At 38.2% G+C, this 18,342-nt stretch overlaps 1 protein-coding gene and 1 long non-coding RNA gene across 4 annotated transcripts in view; both read left to right on the top strand.

Moving 5' to 3' along the window:
* The window catches only part of cyth1a (cytohesin 1a), a 64,374-nt gene that overhangs the window by 8,912 nt on the left and 37,120 nt on the right, over positions 1–18,342 (top strand). The window contains exon 1 of one of the 3 annotated variants that reach the window (XM_077230651.1): positions 17,297–17,518. The exons of the other annotated variants lie outside the window; for them this stretch is intronic. Coding sequence (XP_077086766.1) covers positions 17,491–17,518 — 28 coding nt within the window. The 5' untranslated portion in view covers positions 17,297–17,490. Of the gene's footprint in view, positions 1–17,296; positions 17,519–18,342 lie in introns of those variants that run through there. 3 annotated transcript variants of the gene reach the window in all.
* On the top strand, positions 10,730–12,167 carry LOC143738568 (uncharacterized). Its single transcript, XR_013203909.1, has 2 exons — positions 10,730–11,436; positions 11,624–12,167. It is a non-coding gene; the product is annotated as an uncharacterized LOC143738568 (long non-coding RNA).

Raw genomic sequence — 18,342 nt, 5'->3', positions numbered from 1 at the left:
TATGTCTTCTCCCGCTAAACCACAGCCGACTGACCAAGAACATTGGTGGCAGTTGGCCATCGCCGACAGTAGAAATGGAAGACTTCGATTCCCTCCCCAGGGTGAGTTGTCCCTGAAAAGAGAAGAGATTCTTCCTGCCTGAGGTCCTGGTTTCTCGCTATTTCATCGCCGGTCTCAATTCTCCTCCTCTGTCTGAACGAGAGGAGCTGATTTGTCGCCCATTTTGAGCAGTTGTGGATTGCTTATCTCAGAGAGAGCCAAGGGGTCCCACAAGGTTTTCATCTGCCATGCTTCCAGTGCTCCCGGAGGGTCGAGTCCTAGCTGTCGTCACTCAAGGGGATCAGGGTCTCTTCGTTTCTTCTCCCGAGGTTTCATCCACACCCGCTGATCTCCGTGGCAAACGAGGGAGACGGATTTCATGGGATTCTCCTTTGGAATCATCTTCGACGGAGTCAACGCTGTCTGGGACTGTCCTTCCAGCACCAGATACGGTCCCCGTGGAGCTTCTCCAACCGGCCACTTGTCCAGCTATGACATCTGCACCGCGTCCTAGGAGAAAGAGGAGGAAGGGAGCCTTCCATCCTTCGTCTCTGCCTGCCCCCTAGGAGAAAGAGGAGGAAGGGAGCCTTCCATCCTTCGTCTCTGCCCAAGCGCTGCCCCAGAGCCCGCTACTGCAAGCGCTGCCCCAGAGCCCGCTACTGCAAGCGCTGCCCCAGAGCCCGCTACTGCAAGCGCTGCCCCAGAGCCCGCTACTACAGGCGCTTCCCCAGAGCCCGCTACTGCAGGCGCTTCCCCAGAGCCCGCTACTGCAGGCGCTTCCCCAGAGCCCGCTACTGCAAGCGCTGCCCCAGAGCCCGCTACTGCAAGCGCTGCCCCAATTAATGCCCTAAATTAATACATGATTAACTAACTGTATTTTTCTATGTACATTTCTGAAATGCACTTTCTGTAAAGCTGCTTTGAAACAATATGTATTGTGAAAAACGCTATACAAATAAATTTGAATTGAATAACTAGGAGTTCCTTTTATTGAAGAGTTTAAAATTAGCTAATGTAAAATGTGGATGTTCTGGAACTATCGACATGCACATTTAGACCACAGTATGATTAAGCAACCTTTTTAATTAGACAGTTTCTATACATCATCATCGCTTTCATACATCACGGCTTGGGAATCGTCATTGTTATGGCACTGGCTGCTGCACTGACACATGTCAGTACAGGCTAAGTCATTAGCTCTGCAGGAGCATCTCCCAGAAGGGCAGTCAGATTTACACTTGCATTGAACCAAATCAAGGATGGCCTTTGGGGCTGGGAGGACCTCTGTGGTCACTGGTTTGAGCATGCCATCCGAGTGTTTGAAGTATCTGTTTTGCAGAGGTTCCAGCGGTGGATCCTGCAGAGCAATGGCTGCCAGTGCCCATACTCTTGTTTGGACATGGACTCTCAAGATGTGCTGCTTCAGAGTTCCAAGTGTGCTGGCCATCGGGACTACCGGGAGCGAATTCTCCCTCAGGATGGTAGAGATTCCCGGTGGGCCGACTTGCTTTTTGGGCTGATACATAATACTTTTATTTTTTGTCTTAGTGGCCCATAAAACTCATACATCGGCCCATTCGTTTTGTTTTGTTTCACTGGCGGCCCTCTGTACCAGATGTTTTGTAAAACAATGTTCTTGAGGGATGACACAGCTGATATAATATGTTGTTCATATAATATATATATAAATATATAGCTGATATAATATGTATAACTATACCTGTATATCAGAAGTCTGAGGAGCAAAAGTCATATATGACACACTATACAGAAATATTATCTAGCTTAGTTAGCTTTAGTCATATGTGTATAACTATGTTGTTGAAATGTATAACATTTTCTGAGGTAAAATGAAAATAATACTTACTATACATGTGTTAGATGCTCTGTAAAACAATGTTCTTAAGGGATGACACTTCTGATATAGCAAGTCTGAGGAAGAGCCATTGGCTCAAAAAATCACTGCAAATAAAATCTTTCAACAGGAACTTTGCTATTTTGTGTGAGGATCACTCTCAGCACGCATTCTAGTAGGTTTGCAATGTGCATGTTTTTGTAATTATTCCCAAAATAAATGTAATAACAAATTGATATAAAGTGATATAAAAAATGTTTATTTTTTGAAGAACAGCTGGAATATGAAATGATAACTTTTCATTACAAACATATTGCAAGAAAACAACCACACGGGGTAATGTTTTACCTACTTATGCATCTATGGGTTAATGTGGTAACATCTTGTAGCTTTTTAACTAGCACCATTGGATTCCTTGACACTTACAGTGTGGGTTTAGCAGTAAAAAATCAACATTCCAGTTTATTCAGAAGTCGAGATATTACAATTTTAAATTTTACAGCGGCCATTTTTTAAACTTCAATATGGCTGCCATTTAGACATTTGAGAAAATGCAAACATTGATTTTCTGACTCCTTATACAATAACCTTTCCAAAAATTTATAGTTTAGCAAATCCCCACAAAATTCCCACAAAGGTTAAAATCAGAATATAACGAACCTGACTACTTCCTCGTCCATTGAAATGCATTGCAGTTAGTCAGTTTTCATTTGTTTGTATACGTTTTTTCTTGTCATTTTAAGTTTAAAATGGTCAAACGGTGTGCATGGGGTACACGCAACCCCGACACTAGGTATCCCGAGAGGCTGGACGACGGTGTGTATTTTTTACCCTTTCCCAAGCCACATCTCAACCGAGATAAGTGTGTGGATTAAGTTATGTGGTAGACCACAACACCACCTAAACGTGGATTAATTAAACAAGGATATCTACATCTGTTCTAAGATAAGTCAACAACGTATTAGAACTTTATCTTTAACATCTCTAACATAACGTTAGCCTAACATTAGAAAACGTTAACGTTAGCTTCTTGCTGCATTGTACATCATGTCATTTAGCTTCATTAACGTATCTGTAAATAACCGAGATAAATGTTAGCAATGTTGTGCTGAATGATTCATGTAAGTACTGTAGCACCAAACTAACAGAGAGGTACTCTTGGTAAAGATGGTAAAAATGCTTGTCCTGGAAACGTATGCAACTTAGACCTGTACATATTTATTTTTGATCATGAAGAATTAATTACATATTGAAGCACAACATTGTAGACAACCTTCTACCAAAATATAATCTATGTAATCTTTCTGTCTCCAAAAATCATCAATTGCCTCCTGTGAAATGTCTCCTACTGTGACAGCTGCCATAGCGCCTGTCACTGAATGTTGACTGTTTGTCCGAGTGAGTGGAGGGGGCGTGGCTTAGCCATAGGTCAATTATACATTTAAGTGCCGAGTAATATTAAGTAACTACATGTACTTACAGGTGCTAGGATTTGAGTTTGGTTTGGTTTAAGGTTAGTTTTGCATAATTTATAGTTATTACTATAACTACATGTATCATGTGTAACAAAGGACACTAAAATAAAGTGTTACAAAACTTTCAATTTGACATCATTTCAAGGTTCACTTTATAAAAGTGTACTTAAGTGTGAAACAGTCATGAAAGTGACTTTCTTTAAGTACACTTAAGTGGCATTTTATTTGATTAAAATTATATTATTTGCAAATATGGATAGTTCCGTTCCTAGAGTCGTGTTCAAAGCTGTTTGTTAGTTACTCTTCAATACATTTTATTGCGCCACTGCAATAAATATTAAAATAAATGTTTTTTTTATGGACTAACCATTTTGTAAAAGCAATAACCCCCATGAAGCCATGGTTTACAGTGAATTTAGAACCACTCTACTCTGCGTCGTGGCAAACCTCGGCCCTTAGCTGTAATGCATTCACTGTAAACCACGGCTTCATGGTGCGTATTGCTTTAGTACACTACAAGAGCACATTCAATGCAAGCACACTTCTTTTTCACTAGGATAAATTACAAATAAAATCAAATAGGCACCCTTAAAATAATTTGGCTTGAAGTCATGAGCCTGTTCCCTTTAGATTCCTCATGTTACGGAGTTCAGTGATACACAGCGCTTGAAGATCAGCCATGTTGGCTATCTGCCCCACTGATCACCTTTGGGATGAACTGGAGCAGTGAGCCAAACCCCATCAACAACAATTAACATCAGAGCCTCTTCTGTCTCATTGAGTGTTTGATTTCAAACGTTTGTGGGAGAAATAGCATTAACCTCCCTTTGATGCAATAATAGCTTCCACTCTTGGTTTTTCACAAGATGCTACATCCGTTTGCATGTTGTGCAAACAAAGACCAACAGTTAAAAAAAAAAATATATATATATAGTGCAAGAATGTGTCCTGAATTATTTATCCTATCAGGTCAGACATGCAGGAAACTCTTTTGACCGTAGATGTGTGTGTGGGGCTCCTTGTCCTAATAGTGGGATATTGTGTCTCTCTGCTCTGAGGCGTTTGCCAGGAAATGCCCACTGCTTTAATCTTTCCAGCAAGGTCAGAAACGGAATAGAAGCAGCTGGAGAGCCAAATCCAGGACTTAGTGGATTACTCAGGCTCTTATGGCCACAGAATAACCTCGATTCCAATTGATTCCCTATGGTCCTCGAACATGAGATATGACTTTATGCTAACTGTTATTGTCTTTTTTACTCGATCTCTTGTAATTTGGTTAGTTGGTTTTGTCTTGAGTCTGCATATTTAAAGTTTCTTTCTTTGGACACAGAGAGGTAGTGACGAAAATAACAATACAGGTCTCTTTCGAGACCCAGTGCTCCTGTTTACACCTGGTATTAAGATGCGTTTTGGTCGAATGGATCAGAAGTAGACGAGGGAGACACATTCCCATTTACACCTGGTGTTTTATTCCGTCTCTTTTGTCCACTTTCAACCACTTCTGTCCTGATTTCTTTGAGGGGAGGGTCTATGGGTGGGTAACTGTGTGGGTTTTTTTTCAGATCTTTCAATCTAATGGATGAAATGAGTGTGTGTTAGAAATATCAGGAATGGTGAGAGAACATTGTGCTTGGTACATTTTTCGTCTTCAAACCAAACTTGTGTCTCCAGCTGACAAAGTTTACACCCCGTTTGGCTAGAACTCTTCCCATAATGTTCACGCATGAGGTCAGTAGATGGAGAGTAGATGGCCTAGACGGTTTGAACACTGAGCGTTTACACCATGAAAGCAATCCGGTCGAATGTGTTTTCAACTACCTCTGGAAGTGGTGGAAAGTGGACAAGCGCAAAAAAAACTTTAAGCCCCCATTTACCCGTATTTAGCATCGTCGACTTGTGATCCGATCAACCAAAACGCTTCTTAATACCAGCTGTAAACAGGGCCTATGATAAAACTTAGTTTATCTTGGCTGTGGATCTAATGGGATCTGAAACAACAGAAAAAAACAGACTACCCATACATAGACAACACACATTCTTCCAAATAGTGTACGTAACATTGGCCCAGATAATTTAATTATGTCCCATACAAATGCACAATATAAAATTAACTACCACAAAGCAAAGGTAACACAGAGGATATATTTCTGTCATTATTTCCTTTTCAAACCTTTAATTTTTCTATGATACTCACACACAATTCATTTTATTTCAATCAAAAGGATTTTTTTTTTTACAAAGTTATCTTGTAGCTCTTTTCTCAGTAAACAAGTTCATAATGACCACTTCTGTCAAGCATCTGTATAGGCATCTGTCATCCTGTGCTGTGCAGTCATTTCTCAGGCGGAGCCAGCAGGGGTCACTCACTGCATTTCTCTTCGAGTAGACTCTCAACTGTGATCATAGTGCCTTTCCAAGCTTTAATGTTAAATGGTGTTCAATGAAGTACTGAAAAGCAGCATGAAATGAATTTGAGCACCAATTACTTTAAAGCAAGAGAATACGACAAAACAAGGTTTTTTTTTCCAATTGTAAGATTTTTGGCATTTTGACATGAAATTAATAACATCGTTTTTTTTTAAGACTGTTGAAAATAAATATCCAAAATACACAATTAAGTGTTTATCTTAATATACTTTATCTGAATTCTATGATTTCAATTACAATGCATAGTGAAGATTATGTTCTCAAAATTTGTTTTGTTTTTTAAATGTCCATCACTGACTGAGAATTCACCACCTCAGCAGCTTTACATGCACCAAACATTACAATTTTATTCTTATCAGTACTCTGAAGGTTTTTACCAAGGGGGTTGTTCATATATCATCCACACTGATATAACATTTTATCCTAACAACAGTCCTGTTGACAGTATTTTCTGATTTATAAAAACCTTTAAATGCAATATGTCAACAACATAAAACCATTTAGAACCTGGCTTTAACCAATGTTCAGATTTCTGTTCTAGAAGTGCAAACTCATGTGTATTAATAAAAAAAAAAAACATCCGAAACCTTGTAATACACAACAAATGTCTTAGTGTACTGTGATGAATCAACTGGTAAAGTATAGGTGATATCTGTTAGATCAGCTGTGGTGTCTTGCCTCAATATGTGTTCCTGGTTTCAGTGTGCAAGATTCATCAGTGGACGTTACTCCAAAAAAAACACAAAAATGTTTTCTTAAACCCTCTTGATTCACCTAATAACTGACTTACCTCTCCTGGTTTTTGTTACTTTTCAACCACTCCACTCCAATCACATGGCTCCATTCTGGTATGTTATTGAAAGTTTTTTTCTTTAAAAAAAATTACTGAGCCGTCAAAGTAGTACCAAGTATCTGCTCCAGGAAAACTACCTTGCTGCAGACTTCAGTTCCAGCACACATACCTGTGATCTTCAAGTAACCCTGAACACCTTGATTAGTTGGTCCAGTTGTGTGTTTGATTGAGGTTAGAGATGAACTCTGCAGGACAAAGAGTTAGGGGCCGTTTACTCAACACCATTTTTAACTAAAAAGCTAAAACTTTTAATGCGTTTTGGCCATTCATCTGCACGACAACTGCGTTTTGGGGGCCTCAAAATGCACATTTTTAAAGATGGGTTTCAAAGTGCAAGTATTTGAAAACAATACCATTAATGTTTCTGTGTAAACTACAAAAACATGAATTTGTGTAAGCAGTGATGTCATGTGCATTTCATGTGCGCTTGACAACCAAAACAACAATGGCGGACTGAACAACAAAACTACAGGACTGTGCTTCTCCTGCTCAAGAAACTGAGTTTATTAATGCTTCTCCAGCAAAGTGTAGATTTACTACAATCAGCGGAGACGACTTATTTACATACGCCAAATTCTAACATCGCCAACTACTGCCCTGGCATAATACAGCATTTTTAGTAGTTTTTGATGATTCATGTGTTCGGAGATCATTTTGACAACGTTGTCGTCTGTACGTGGAACTTTTCAAAGACGCAAATGAAAAACTTTTCTAATTTTAAGTACATTGTTGTCAGGTAAACGTACCTTAACTCTCTTATAATATAATCAAATCGAATATCTTAAGAGAAGTGAATGGTGTTATATAACAATATTATTGTTAGTTCAGTATAGTTCTATTAAAACCCTTTTGTAAGCCAATCCTGACACATTAGGTTAATCTTCATCTGTTTATCTCTGTGGTTTTTAATGTTGATCTGAGTGGCAGATGCTGGATTTGGTCTGTGTGAGGGCGTTCATGACAGAGCTGGTTTGCTAATTTTAAGTACATTGTTGTCAGGTAAACGTACCCTAACTCTCTTATAATATAATAATATAAAACCGAATATCATAAGAGAAGTGAATGGTGTGAACAACATTATAGTTGTTCTATTTGTATAGATCTATTTTTTGTGGCACAAACTTTAAACCCTTTCGTAAGCCATTCCTGACACACCAGGTTAACCTTCATCTGTTTATCTGTGTGGTTTTGAATGTTGATCTGAGTGGCAGATGCGGTAGGTAAATGCTGGATTTGGTCTGTCTGAGGGCGTTCATGACACAGCTGCTCCTCGTTCCCACAGCCACATTCCAGTGTTCCCGGCATTGCCTTGAGAAACAATACAAGGAAAAACAACATTCCACAAATAGCCGCTATGATAACAAGGCAACCATCACATTCACAATGCAGTTTGAGAGCATGCATTTGATCGAGTACTAGAGAAATCCTGCAGCCTTCATAACATGTAGACCAATTTTGTTCTTACTATTGGTGTTTGTTAATGTAGGATTTTAACAAACCTTTAACCTCAAGTATTAAATTGATGCGTAACATATCCTGTTCACAGTTTAAATGATATATTCCCGATTGTGACGTATATCAGAGTGAAGCGGCTTCTGGAACAAGAACAAATGTAGGGCGAGGCTTGATATTGTCAGTGTGGAATTGATCGGATGGTTGTGGTTTACTATTGGTGGATCTCATGTGAGTGACAGGTTGCTCCGCCCTCATCGTCAGAGAAGAGAAGAGATGTCGCTGCAAGAGGGAGGGGAAGTTATTCTGAATATATATATATATATATATATATATATATATATATATATATATATATATATATATATATATACACCTGGCATTTTTAAAAAGCTGCGTAAACACAGTTTATATATACATACGAACTAATAGACAGAAAGCAAATGTTAATGCCACATAAACAAACAGAAAGCTGATGTTAACGGCAGAGTTGGGAGTTACTTTTTCAAACAAGTAACGTAAGTTACTTTGATTTTCCATGTATTGATTGACACTTCTTCAGTCCCCATGTTGAGAGAAATCGTGAATAAGTGCAGATCAGATGAGAAGAGAAGAGCAGATGTGTGATCATGTTACTCATCTCACTTGCACAAAAACAGATTCACTATTCCTCAAAACGAATAAAAACATTGAAATGCTAATATTACACAAACCGGCAATACCTAAAAATGTTAAATTAGAAAAATATACTTTATGCATTTAATCTCACTATATTAGCCAATGTCTTTGCTGTTGACCTTTGACAATCCAATTCAACCATACTAATAAACAAAAATGACTTTAGTAGACATCCCATTTGTTTGATTTTTTGTTTTGCTGAAGTAAGAGTGTTGTACCAGAGTCCGTCTAACGGAGAGCCTTGGCACTTCCTATTAGCCCCATTGTATATCATCTTGGTTGCAGTTCCATTAGAATTCCACTGGAGGTGATCGCGGGCGAGTGCAGACTGAATGGGAGTCTATGGAGCTAGACTGCTAAATGTATCCCTTTCTCCTGCTTATCGTTGAATCAACGTAGATTTTCTTTTTGATTCCGCAAGTTCAATATAGATTATAGTTCAAAAGTCGAATGAATGAGTATCTATGTCCTTTCGATATTTTACAGGTTAGGTCGTTGTTGGCCGGAACGCGCTAGCATTCTGCTATTATGTGACGTCATCACATTTTTGAACGGATTTTTAGAACAGATAAGTGAACTTAAAAATGCAATTTTCAGCTGAGTGTATTATCTTAGCCCCCCCTTTTGAATGCAACTTTCAAATTACTTGACAAAAATTTACATCCTGAGAAAAGTGGATTTCTGGGGGTGAAACCCCATAGACTCCCATTCATTCTGCACTCGCCTGTGAGCGCCCCCGCATGGACAGAGACGTGTTACTGCAGCCAGTCCAGAAACCGGAAGTAACCAGACAGTGCCAATTCTCTTCTATTAGATATTCTCTGGGGTGCTTCTCATTTCTTATTTGTGCATCCTCGTTTCCTTTCCTCACTTTCCTCGCTTCCTTTCCTCGCGTCTTAGCTCCTCCCCCTGTAGGATGCGAGGGAAGGCTGCAAGGACAGAAAATGAGGACAGAGGAATTGAATTACAGCTTTTTTATACAGTGGAATACTTGATCACTCGAGCGTCACTTCACAGCATCATCAGCAGCGCTCAAAGAATCTGACCTTATGTTGTTGAGGTTTGGTTATTTAAGAAATTCATAATAATTAATAATAAAGCAAGATACCCTGTTGAAATATGTGTGATGTGTGGTTTATATAAACCGCAAGGGTAAAGTATAAATTAAAATGATTGTGACCGATGTGAAGGGGGAGGAGATTATATGTGCGTCACGTTTAGTCGATAAAACACTTCCGCATAGGATACACCCGTGTATCCTCGCTCATGACTCCTTAGGAAGATCCTCACTCCTCGATCCTCGACTCCACGCGGAGCAATTAGAGAATTGAGATGTCCTTCAAGATGGCTGAGCTCGATCGGTTTCCGGGTCATAGGATGGAGGACAGAGGAGCGAGGAGATGAGGAGGGATATTGAGAAGCACCCCATGTCGTACTTTCTTATCCTGAGTCCTTTTCTTCTGGTTCAGAATGGCAGCAGCCGAACGGTTTGTTTGAGCAGCGCCCTCTACTGTACAGGAGTGAAGTTACTTTTCCCTCAGCCTGAGTCTTATTCATTTCACTTTTGGTGTGAAAGAGCCTTTACAGTCAAACCAAAAATGATTCAGACACCAGATATAATTTTTGTATTTTTTTTCTAGTGGGTGCAGGACTCTATAGTTCATTAATGTAAGCGAGGATAGCAAAATAAAGTAAACTGTGAAATATTTTACCCAGAAATTCTTCATACAGTGACTACCAGTAAAATTGGTAAAAAAATTTGGGACCAAAAATGATTCAGACACTTTGACCTGACCATGTTTTGCTTTAGTGTTTTTTCTTTAATTGCTAATGTGACCTTTTTACACCAGAGACTGAACAGAATTAAGCATTGCTTGGTAATTGGTTGACCTAAATTGGTTTTTATCTAATTGTGTAGTTAAATTTAACAGCAGAGTGCTATTCAAGAAACCTGATTTACAAGAAATTGGTATAGGACATTATAATGTAAAAAGTATATTAGAATACGGAAATAGTGAACAAAACAAATATTTGTTTTGTTATTAAGGAGGACTGGAAAGATGAATATAAGTATGAAGTGACAAGCTAATAGACAGTAGGTGGCAGTAATACAACTTTTTGGATGCCAACTGCCATAAAACACCAAAGAAGAAGAAGAAGAAGAGGACAGCTATTCAACCTAAATCATGTGTGAGACTGTCTATAAGAAGGATGGCCAAAACCAGTGAAATGTCAACTGATTTGAGAGGAAAGCTAGTAAAATTCTACAAGGAAGGCATTTCCATCAGGAATATAGCAAAAAGATTAGAAATGCCTAGAGGGACAGTCTTTTCCATTGTGAAGAAATTTAGAGAGACTGGTGATGTGAAGAATTAGCCTGGTCGTGGAAGAAAGAAAAAGACAACACCCAGAACAGACAGACTTATAAGACAGTTTGCAATGAAAAACAGAAAATTTTCTGCTAAAAAAATTGCTGCTGAAGTAAAAAAGGCCACTGACACAGAGCTGTGTGCTCAAACCATTCGCAACAGACTGAAGAATGACAATGGGCTGCATTCCCCGCAAGAAACCCTTGATCAGCAGGAGAAATTAAATAAAACGCCTCCAGTTTGATAAAGAACATATCAACAAATTTTGGAAATCTGTCCTTTGGAGAGGTGAGAGCAAATTTAACATGTTTGGCAGTGATGGCAAAACTAAAGTGTGGAGAACCAAAGGAGAAACCTTGAAACCCCAGTGTCGGACTCCTACTGTAAAGCAAGGTTATGGTGTGGGGGTATGGCAGCTAGTGGACTATAGGTAAACTACATTATATTGATGGACATGTATGTGGAAATCCTCCAGAATCAGATGCTGCCATCAGCCAGGAAACTCATGGGCCGTCATTACATCTTTCAGCACGATAACGCTCCAAAAACTCACTGCAAAGAAGTTAAGTGCTTTCTTAAAGCAAAAGAGGATTAAAGTACTAAACTGGCCATCACGAAGTCCAGATCTAAACCCGATTGAGGATCTCTGGGAAGTGATGGAACAAAAAACCAACAGGAACTGAAGAACCCGGGGAAATATTGAGTTCAGGTTTGCATGAGCCTGGTTGACCGCATGCGCAGGAGATACAGGCTGTTATTGAGGCTAAGGGTGGCACAACAAAGTATGGATAGTTGTGAAAATATTGTCATACTAACAATTGGTTGATTGTAATCCATTACATACCTTTCTATGAAAGTTTTCTGACATTATCAAGAGGAATTTATTCTGACACAGTTTAACTCTGAGCTCATGTCATATTTTATTACCATTTACTAAACTATAGTGAATAAACTGTGATAATGTGAGAAATGTTGAAGGTGTCTGAATAAAGGTCGGTTTGACAGGTGAATTTGCAAAAGATGTAATAACTTTTTTTGTTATTCAAAAAGAAACAAGCCAGATGAGAAAAAGTAACGCAAAAGCAATGTAATGATTGCTTTCCATAAAAAGTAACCAAGTAAGTCAAATAGTTACTTTTTAGGGAGTAACGTAATAATGTATTGTAACGGCTAACTTTAAAAGTAACTTTCCTCTACCTGTCTTTACTCAGCCTCAGTGTAATGTACAGTAGCACTGCAAGATGTCGTAGGAGATTTTGTCTCTTTGCTCTCCTTGTTGCTCTTTTAAACGAATAACTTCTACGTCTATATTCCATCTCCGTTATCACAAATCCCGTGACACAACAGAAACACAGCTCCGATCACGGCGGCCTCCATCCTCCAGTTGTTGACACTGTTGAATGTCACGATTAAAAGACGTCACTGTCGGCCAGCTAACGGTTCCTATATACTGGCAGTGCGAATGCAACCAGGAAAATGTTTTTTCTCGAGGGACCGTCCTGGTGTATACACACTTTGCAACAAATCATGTCACAGTTACATAATATTTGCATAAACATCAGATTTCCAGCCCACACATCCAGGCATATAATTTGAATGTCGCATGGATTGCATAATTCTTTACTGCATTATAGTCTGAAAGTTCCCTGATTGTAAGACTGACCTACCGTCCAAAAACAAGGATTTCTTGTCTCAATGTAATTGTCGTATGTAGGTCAGCTGGCACAGTCGCGAGGCATTCTTCATATGCAGCTCAACAGAGGACACATTGTTAGACTAGGACACAGTGGTGGAATCTATTAAACTAGGCAGGAATGCGCTCTAGCCCTTGAGAAAAAAAAGTGTGCTTAAATGTGGACTTGTACTGTACTTCACATTCAAAAAAGGATGTAAACACATCACCAAAAACAGGGTGAAACTAGTTTTTGAAAATGATACGATTCAGTAAACTACAAAAATGTGAATGCACATGCTTTTTTACAGGTTCAGTCTATAGGCACATAGTTTTTCTTTACGAAGTGACATTGCCACCTACTGGCCGGGCATGAATAATACAGCGTTTTTGATCATTTTCTTGGAAATACGAATGGGGATCGTTTTGACGACACTGCTGTCCAAAAAGCATAAAGGAACATTTTGCTGTATTTTGTACATTGTTGTTGTATTGTAAACGCCTATCTTACCGTCAAACATACCCTGAATTCTAGGTTGATTACCCAAAACATTGCTTACTCGAGGTATGCTGGTTCCAATAATGCGTCCGAGAGTCCCAGAGAGACACATAGTGTTGGCCCAGGTCCGGCCCACATGTGGTACACATGGATCCCACACGTCCCAGATTTGGGCCGGATCTGATGTTGCTCTCTGGGGTAAGTTCATTCAACTCAGAGAAACAGTCCTTAAGAAAAAGCGCGCCATACTACTTATTTTTTCTTCCTTTCCCAGAAAGCAATAGTATAGCATAGCAATAGCATAGTATCGGCCCAGATCCGGCCCACATCTGGTACGCGTGGAATCCACATTGTTTAATGGTGATTTAAATACTTGGTGAATATCGCCACCTATTTGGTGGTTGTGCAATCATTTTCAATATTTTCCTTTAATAATCGTTAATCACTGTGAATAAGAACTATATAGTTTGTCTGATGCTAATTAAATAATAAAAAATAAAGACTTTTTAAACTAAATAACAGTCTGTGCTTGCAAAGATAACATGGGTGTAAAAGTTTAGTCATTTTCCATACTGCTTGAGATATATATATATATATATATATATATATATATATATATAGTGTGTTTTTTATTATTATAGAAATACATTATAACATAGAAAACATTATAGCATCTTGTTGTTTACACGGAGACCGTTTTCAAAAACTTGCACTTTGAAACCCGTTTTCAAAAGTTCGCGTTTTCAGGCACCCCCAAATATACAAGGGAAGAAATGAGTTAAACACAAGTGTGACACATGAGGGAAATCAAAATCCATGGTAACTAATGAACACAGGCAAGGGAAACTGATCTAGAAACAGTGCAACTACTTAACAGCTTAACTAACAGGATAACAACTCAAACAATGAACAATGACAGAGGCAAACCAATTCAAATTCCAACAGAAGCAGACCAAGCTAAATGACCCTGAAAATGTTCTTTTGAAGATTTCTTTTCTTACTCTGTTTAAAATTATGCTTCCAAGGTGGATTTACCCCCCGCCCCAGGTTTCTGTTCCTAAAAGCACTTTAAAGGGATAAAGAGTTCCCCTTCATCGCTCCGCTTCGTCTTTGTTTATTTTGAAACGCAATACTTCCCTCATCTCATCATGCATGAGTGTCTGTCGACAAAGAAGACTTTAGATTTTATCTCAAATGGCTCATACCGACATGATTATTTAGTATGTGCTCATCAAAATAGGCAAGCAGTATCTTGCTAAATTGCAATAAATATGAAATAAAATTCACAAGTTTCCAAACATATGTTATACAATATGTGGTTACTAAAACTAAAAACAAACAACACAACAGGAGTGGTGTGTTGCCTGACAACATTGTTTGGTGTTCGTGACTGAAATCTTTGATAATATTCTCACTATTGAACATTATAGTTTCAACACCATTCTTTAATTGGCATGACTCATATTAATGATATTTTTTATTGAATTTAAGTTATATAGCCTACACTGAAAAAAATTTGGAGTAGAATTTACTTGAAAAAAGCTAGCTAACTTTTTTCACTCAGAAAATGCTAGTAAATTTACAACAATTTGCCAAGTAAAAACCTAAACACATTTATCAGTAGCTTTAATTAGAAATATTTAAGTTTAATTTACTTGGAATATGAAATTAAATAAACTTTACTTGACCTAGTCAAGTGAAAGTAACAAAGAAAATAAGAAATTTTAACTTGGCTAGTAAAAGGTTGAGTAATATCAATTACATTGAAATTTCCTTTGCATTTACATTTCACTCAAACAATAATATTGAAATACCAGTATGTGCTTTACTTAGAACTTCTAAGTAATTTATACTACATCATGACAGATGTTAAACATCATGTGAATGCAAAGACCTCAATACTTGGTAAAAAATACACAATGACGGTAACATTTGATGGATCGTTTTTGTATTTGAATGTGTCATTTTGAGCAGAAAATGTACTCGAAATGTCACAAAATGGCAAATTACTATAATCCTAACAACAAAAGCAATGATAAAACAGTGTAAATACAGCTGGAAACCAGTGAAAAATCAACCTCATTAATTATTCAAGGTCCAGTGCATGATGGGAAACCCAGTATCAGAAAAGTTGAGTAATTTTTACTTAATTTTATTAAGTTGATATTTACGCTTTCATTTCTACTCGCTTGAATTAAGTACTGATATGGAATTTACTTAGTTTTTTTAATTCTTGCCTGAACTAACTTTTTCATGTAAATTACATTGGTTTTTTTTTTTCAGTAGTATTTACTTCCCCACAAAATCATTTTTTACAGTGTAAGTAGAATTGTATTGCCATAGTGCAAGTCTGTTACACTACATGAGATATATATAAAAAACTTATCTTTCTGCACATTACCCTTGTACACTTGTTTTAATGGCTGTTATCTCTCTAATGTCTCTCTTATATCGGCTCAGGGCCACACACACACACACACACACACACACACACACACACACACACACACACACACACACACACACACACACACACACACACACACACACACGTTCAGGGCCTTTCTCTGTCTGTGTTCGTCATTCGCTCTCCCTGCCCCCACCGACACACACACACCCTCACACACACACTCACAGCACAAGGTGTGGATGGTGAAACTCAATACTGCGGCTTTGTCTCAAACCCTACTGAGCTTCCTACCTAGACAGCATGGCCACTGCATACATGATCCCAATGTGATCGTTTACTGGCCATTTTAAATCCCTTCGAAGATGTTTGTGCTCATTACATTAAGACATTGTTAGTTGTTGAACTGTCAGAATCAGAAGCCATAAACCTATAATACATTGGTAAAAAGTTATGAGTGTGAGTAATTTTGCAAAAGAGTGGGTGTTAAAGTCAGCATGAAACATAAGTTGCGATAGTCTTTCTTCCCTATTATGACATGAGTGAAACGTAGGGTGACCAGACGTCCTGAAAAATTCGGGACAGTCCGGAAGAAGCTGTTGTCCCAAATCCCGGATCCGGCCCTAATTGTCCCGAAAATGATACTAAAGCAACATCTTGAGTAGTTATTGTCTGATAAAACTTTAAAATCTGTCCGTGGTTGAGCCCCTGCCGGCTGCTCATTGGCTGCAGGATCTTTTTTGTTTATTTTTTGAAGTTCTACAAAGATTTTTTTTTAAATTGCAGGTTTAAATTTAGATATGCATTGATAGGCTAATTTTCATTCAAAATATGAATGGCTAGCCTGAAAGGTCTGATTTATGCCCTGTTACAACAGTCATTGTTTTTTTGTTTTTTCACAATGACATTTGAGTTTATGATTATAATGTTGTTGTTTTTTGTGGCAGACTAAAGACAAATGACAGACTGTTGATCTTTGAATAAAAATATGTTTGGTTCAGGTTTGAAAATCATTATATTTTATTATAGGCTACATAGTCTAATCATAGTAGGCGTATATGTGATTTAACGTTTTAATTAGATTATTATGTTTTATATAACTTCAATAATTTAAAATAATTTTAAGTTATTTTGCTGCCCTGAAGTTTCTGGCCATAGACCCTGTCGTGGGAGAACTTGTGAATTATTCAAGAATTAAAATTATTCAAGCTTTATATGTGAGCCTACTTTTGTTTCTAGGACATTTTCTAGGATCACAAAGCCTGTTGGTGTACAAATAAGCCCTATTATGCCAAATTTAGCTGTTTAAAAGATACCAAAATGTGTCATAGCCTCTTTACAAATAAAAGCTTCACAATTATTTCAGATGTGTCCATAAAACGGGTTGCTCAGATTTTGGTTATCTGATAAAAGTGCGCCCTTTGTGGTAGTGCGCTTTATTATTCACTCGACCGTCAACAGTAGGCAGTGATCAAGTGATCGAGTGAGTGTGTGAGCTGAGTTTTGAGACACGGCCCGAATCCTTCAGCATTCAGAATCATTGTTCTCTCGGTCTCGGGATTGGCTCGTTACGGTTACAGACACTCCCCCAATCACGGACGAACATCCTTCCTCAACCGCAAGCCTTCCGGCCTCGAGTGTTATGTGAAAAACACGACTCTGTTCTCGAAAGTTGACTCTAAAGTTGAGTTGTAGTAGTAAATCGAGCCATTTTTAACTTTCCCTTGATTTATTTTACGGTATCAAGCGACTAAAGAGAGCGCGATGGTGTTGAAATCTGAAGACGGAGTCGGTGAGTGACGATCATCGACAGATGTTACTTTTACCAAACTTATTCTTCATAAACAACAAGCGCTTGTCTATCTATATTTCACATGTGTGTGATATCTGAGATTCATTAAAAATTCAATTCACATCACCATTCAGCGCTTGACTTCTATAGAAGTTGATATCAATGTGTTTTTCCCGTTGTATAACGTCTATTTTTTTAACGGTGTGTTTATTTAGATTTAGTGAAACAAACTAGCTTTATATAAATAAATAATCAAACGAATTTGGTCTTGTTTCTACATGTACGTTACTTTGAGGAGAATCAGATACTTATTTGTTGGTTGTTATGGGGAATGTGTGTGATATAATGCTGCACATACAGGTCTCTTTTGACAACAATACTCCCTCATGTGAGCTGTCCATCATCTCTTCTTTGTAGTGTATGCAGTTTTGAATTATTCATCATGGCTAATGAAAGGCCTCTGGTTTTGACGAGAGATCAATGTGTTTTATTGTTCCATGATCCTCTTATGTGGAAACATCTCATGTTAATGTGCTTTGTGTTATTTGAGCTGTGAAGAAATCCCTGTGTGTTTTTTGCAGTTAAGGGTCTGACAACTGGTTTTGTCCTCACTTTTAGTCCTGCATGTTTGCCTGTTTAATTCGTTCGCTTCCTAGTGTGACTCAAACAGGCTGTGACTTGTCTGAGCCAACTCTTGATTTCAGACCAAGAATTCACGAAGTAAGTTATTGCACATACCGTGAACAGAGTTTCTGAAGTTTCCTGGACGTTTAGCAGTAGTAACTTGCTGTAGTCGTGTGTGTGTGTGTGTGTGTGTGTGTGTA

The sequence above is a fragment of the Siphateles boraxobius genome, unplaced genomic scaffold, assembly GCF_051911475.1.
Source record: "Siphateles boraxobius isolate OS27281-9 unplaced genomic scaffold, OSU_SipBor_1 15, whole genome shotgun sequence".
Taxonomy (NCBI): domain Eukaryota; kingdom Metazoa; phylum Chordata; class Actinopteri; order Cypriniformes; family Leuciscidae; genus Siphateles; species Siphateles boraxobius.
This window is presented reverse-complemented; position numbering and strand designations above follow the sequence as displayed.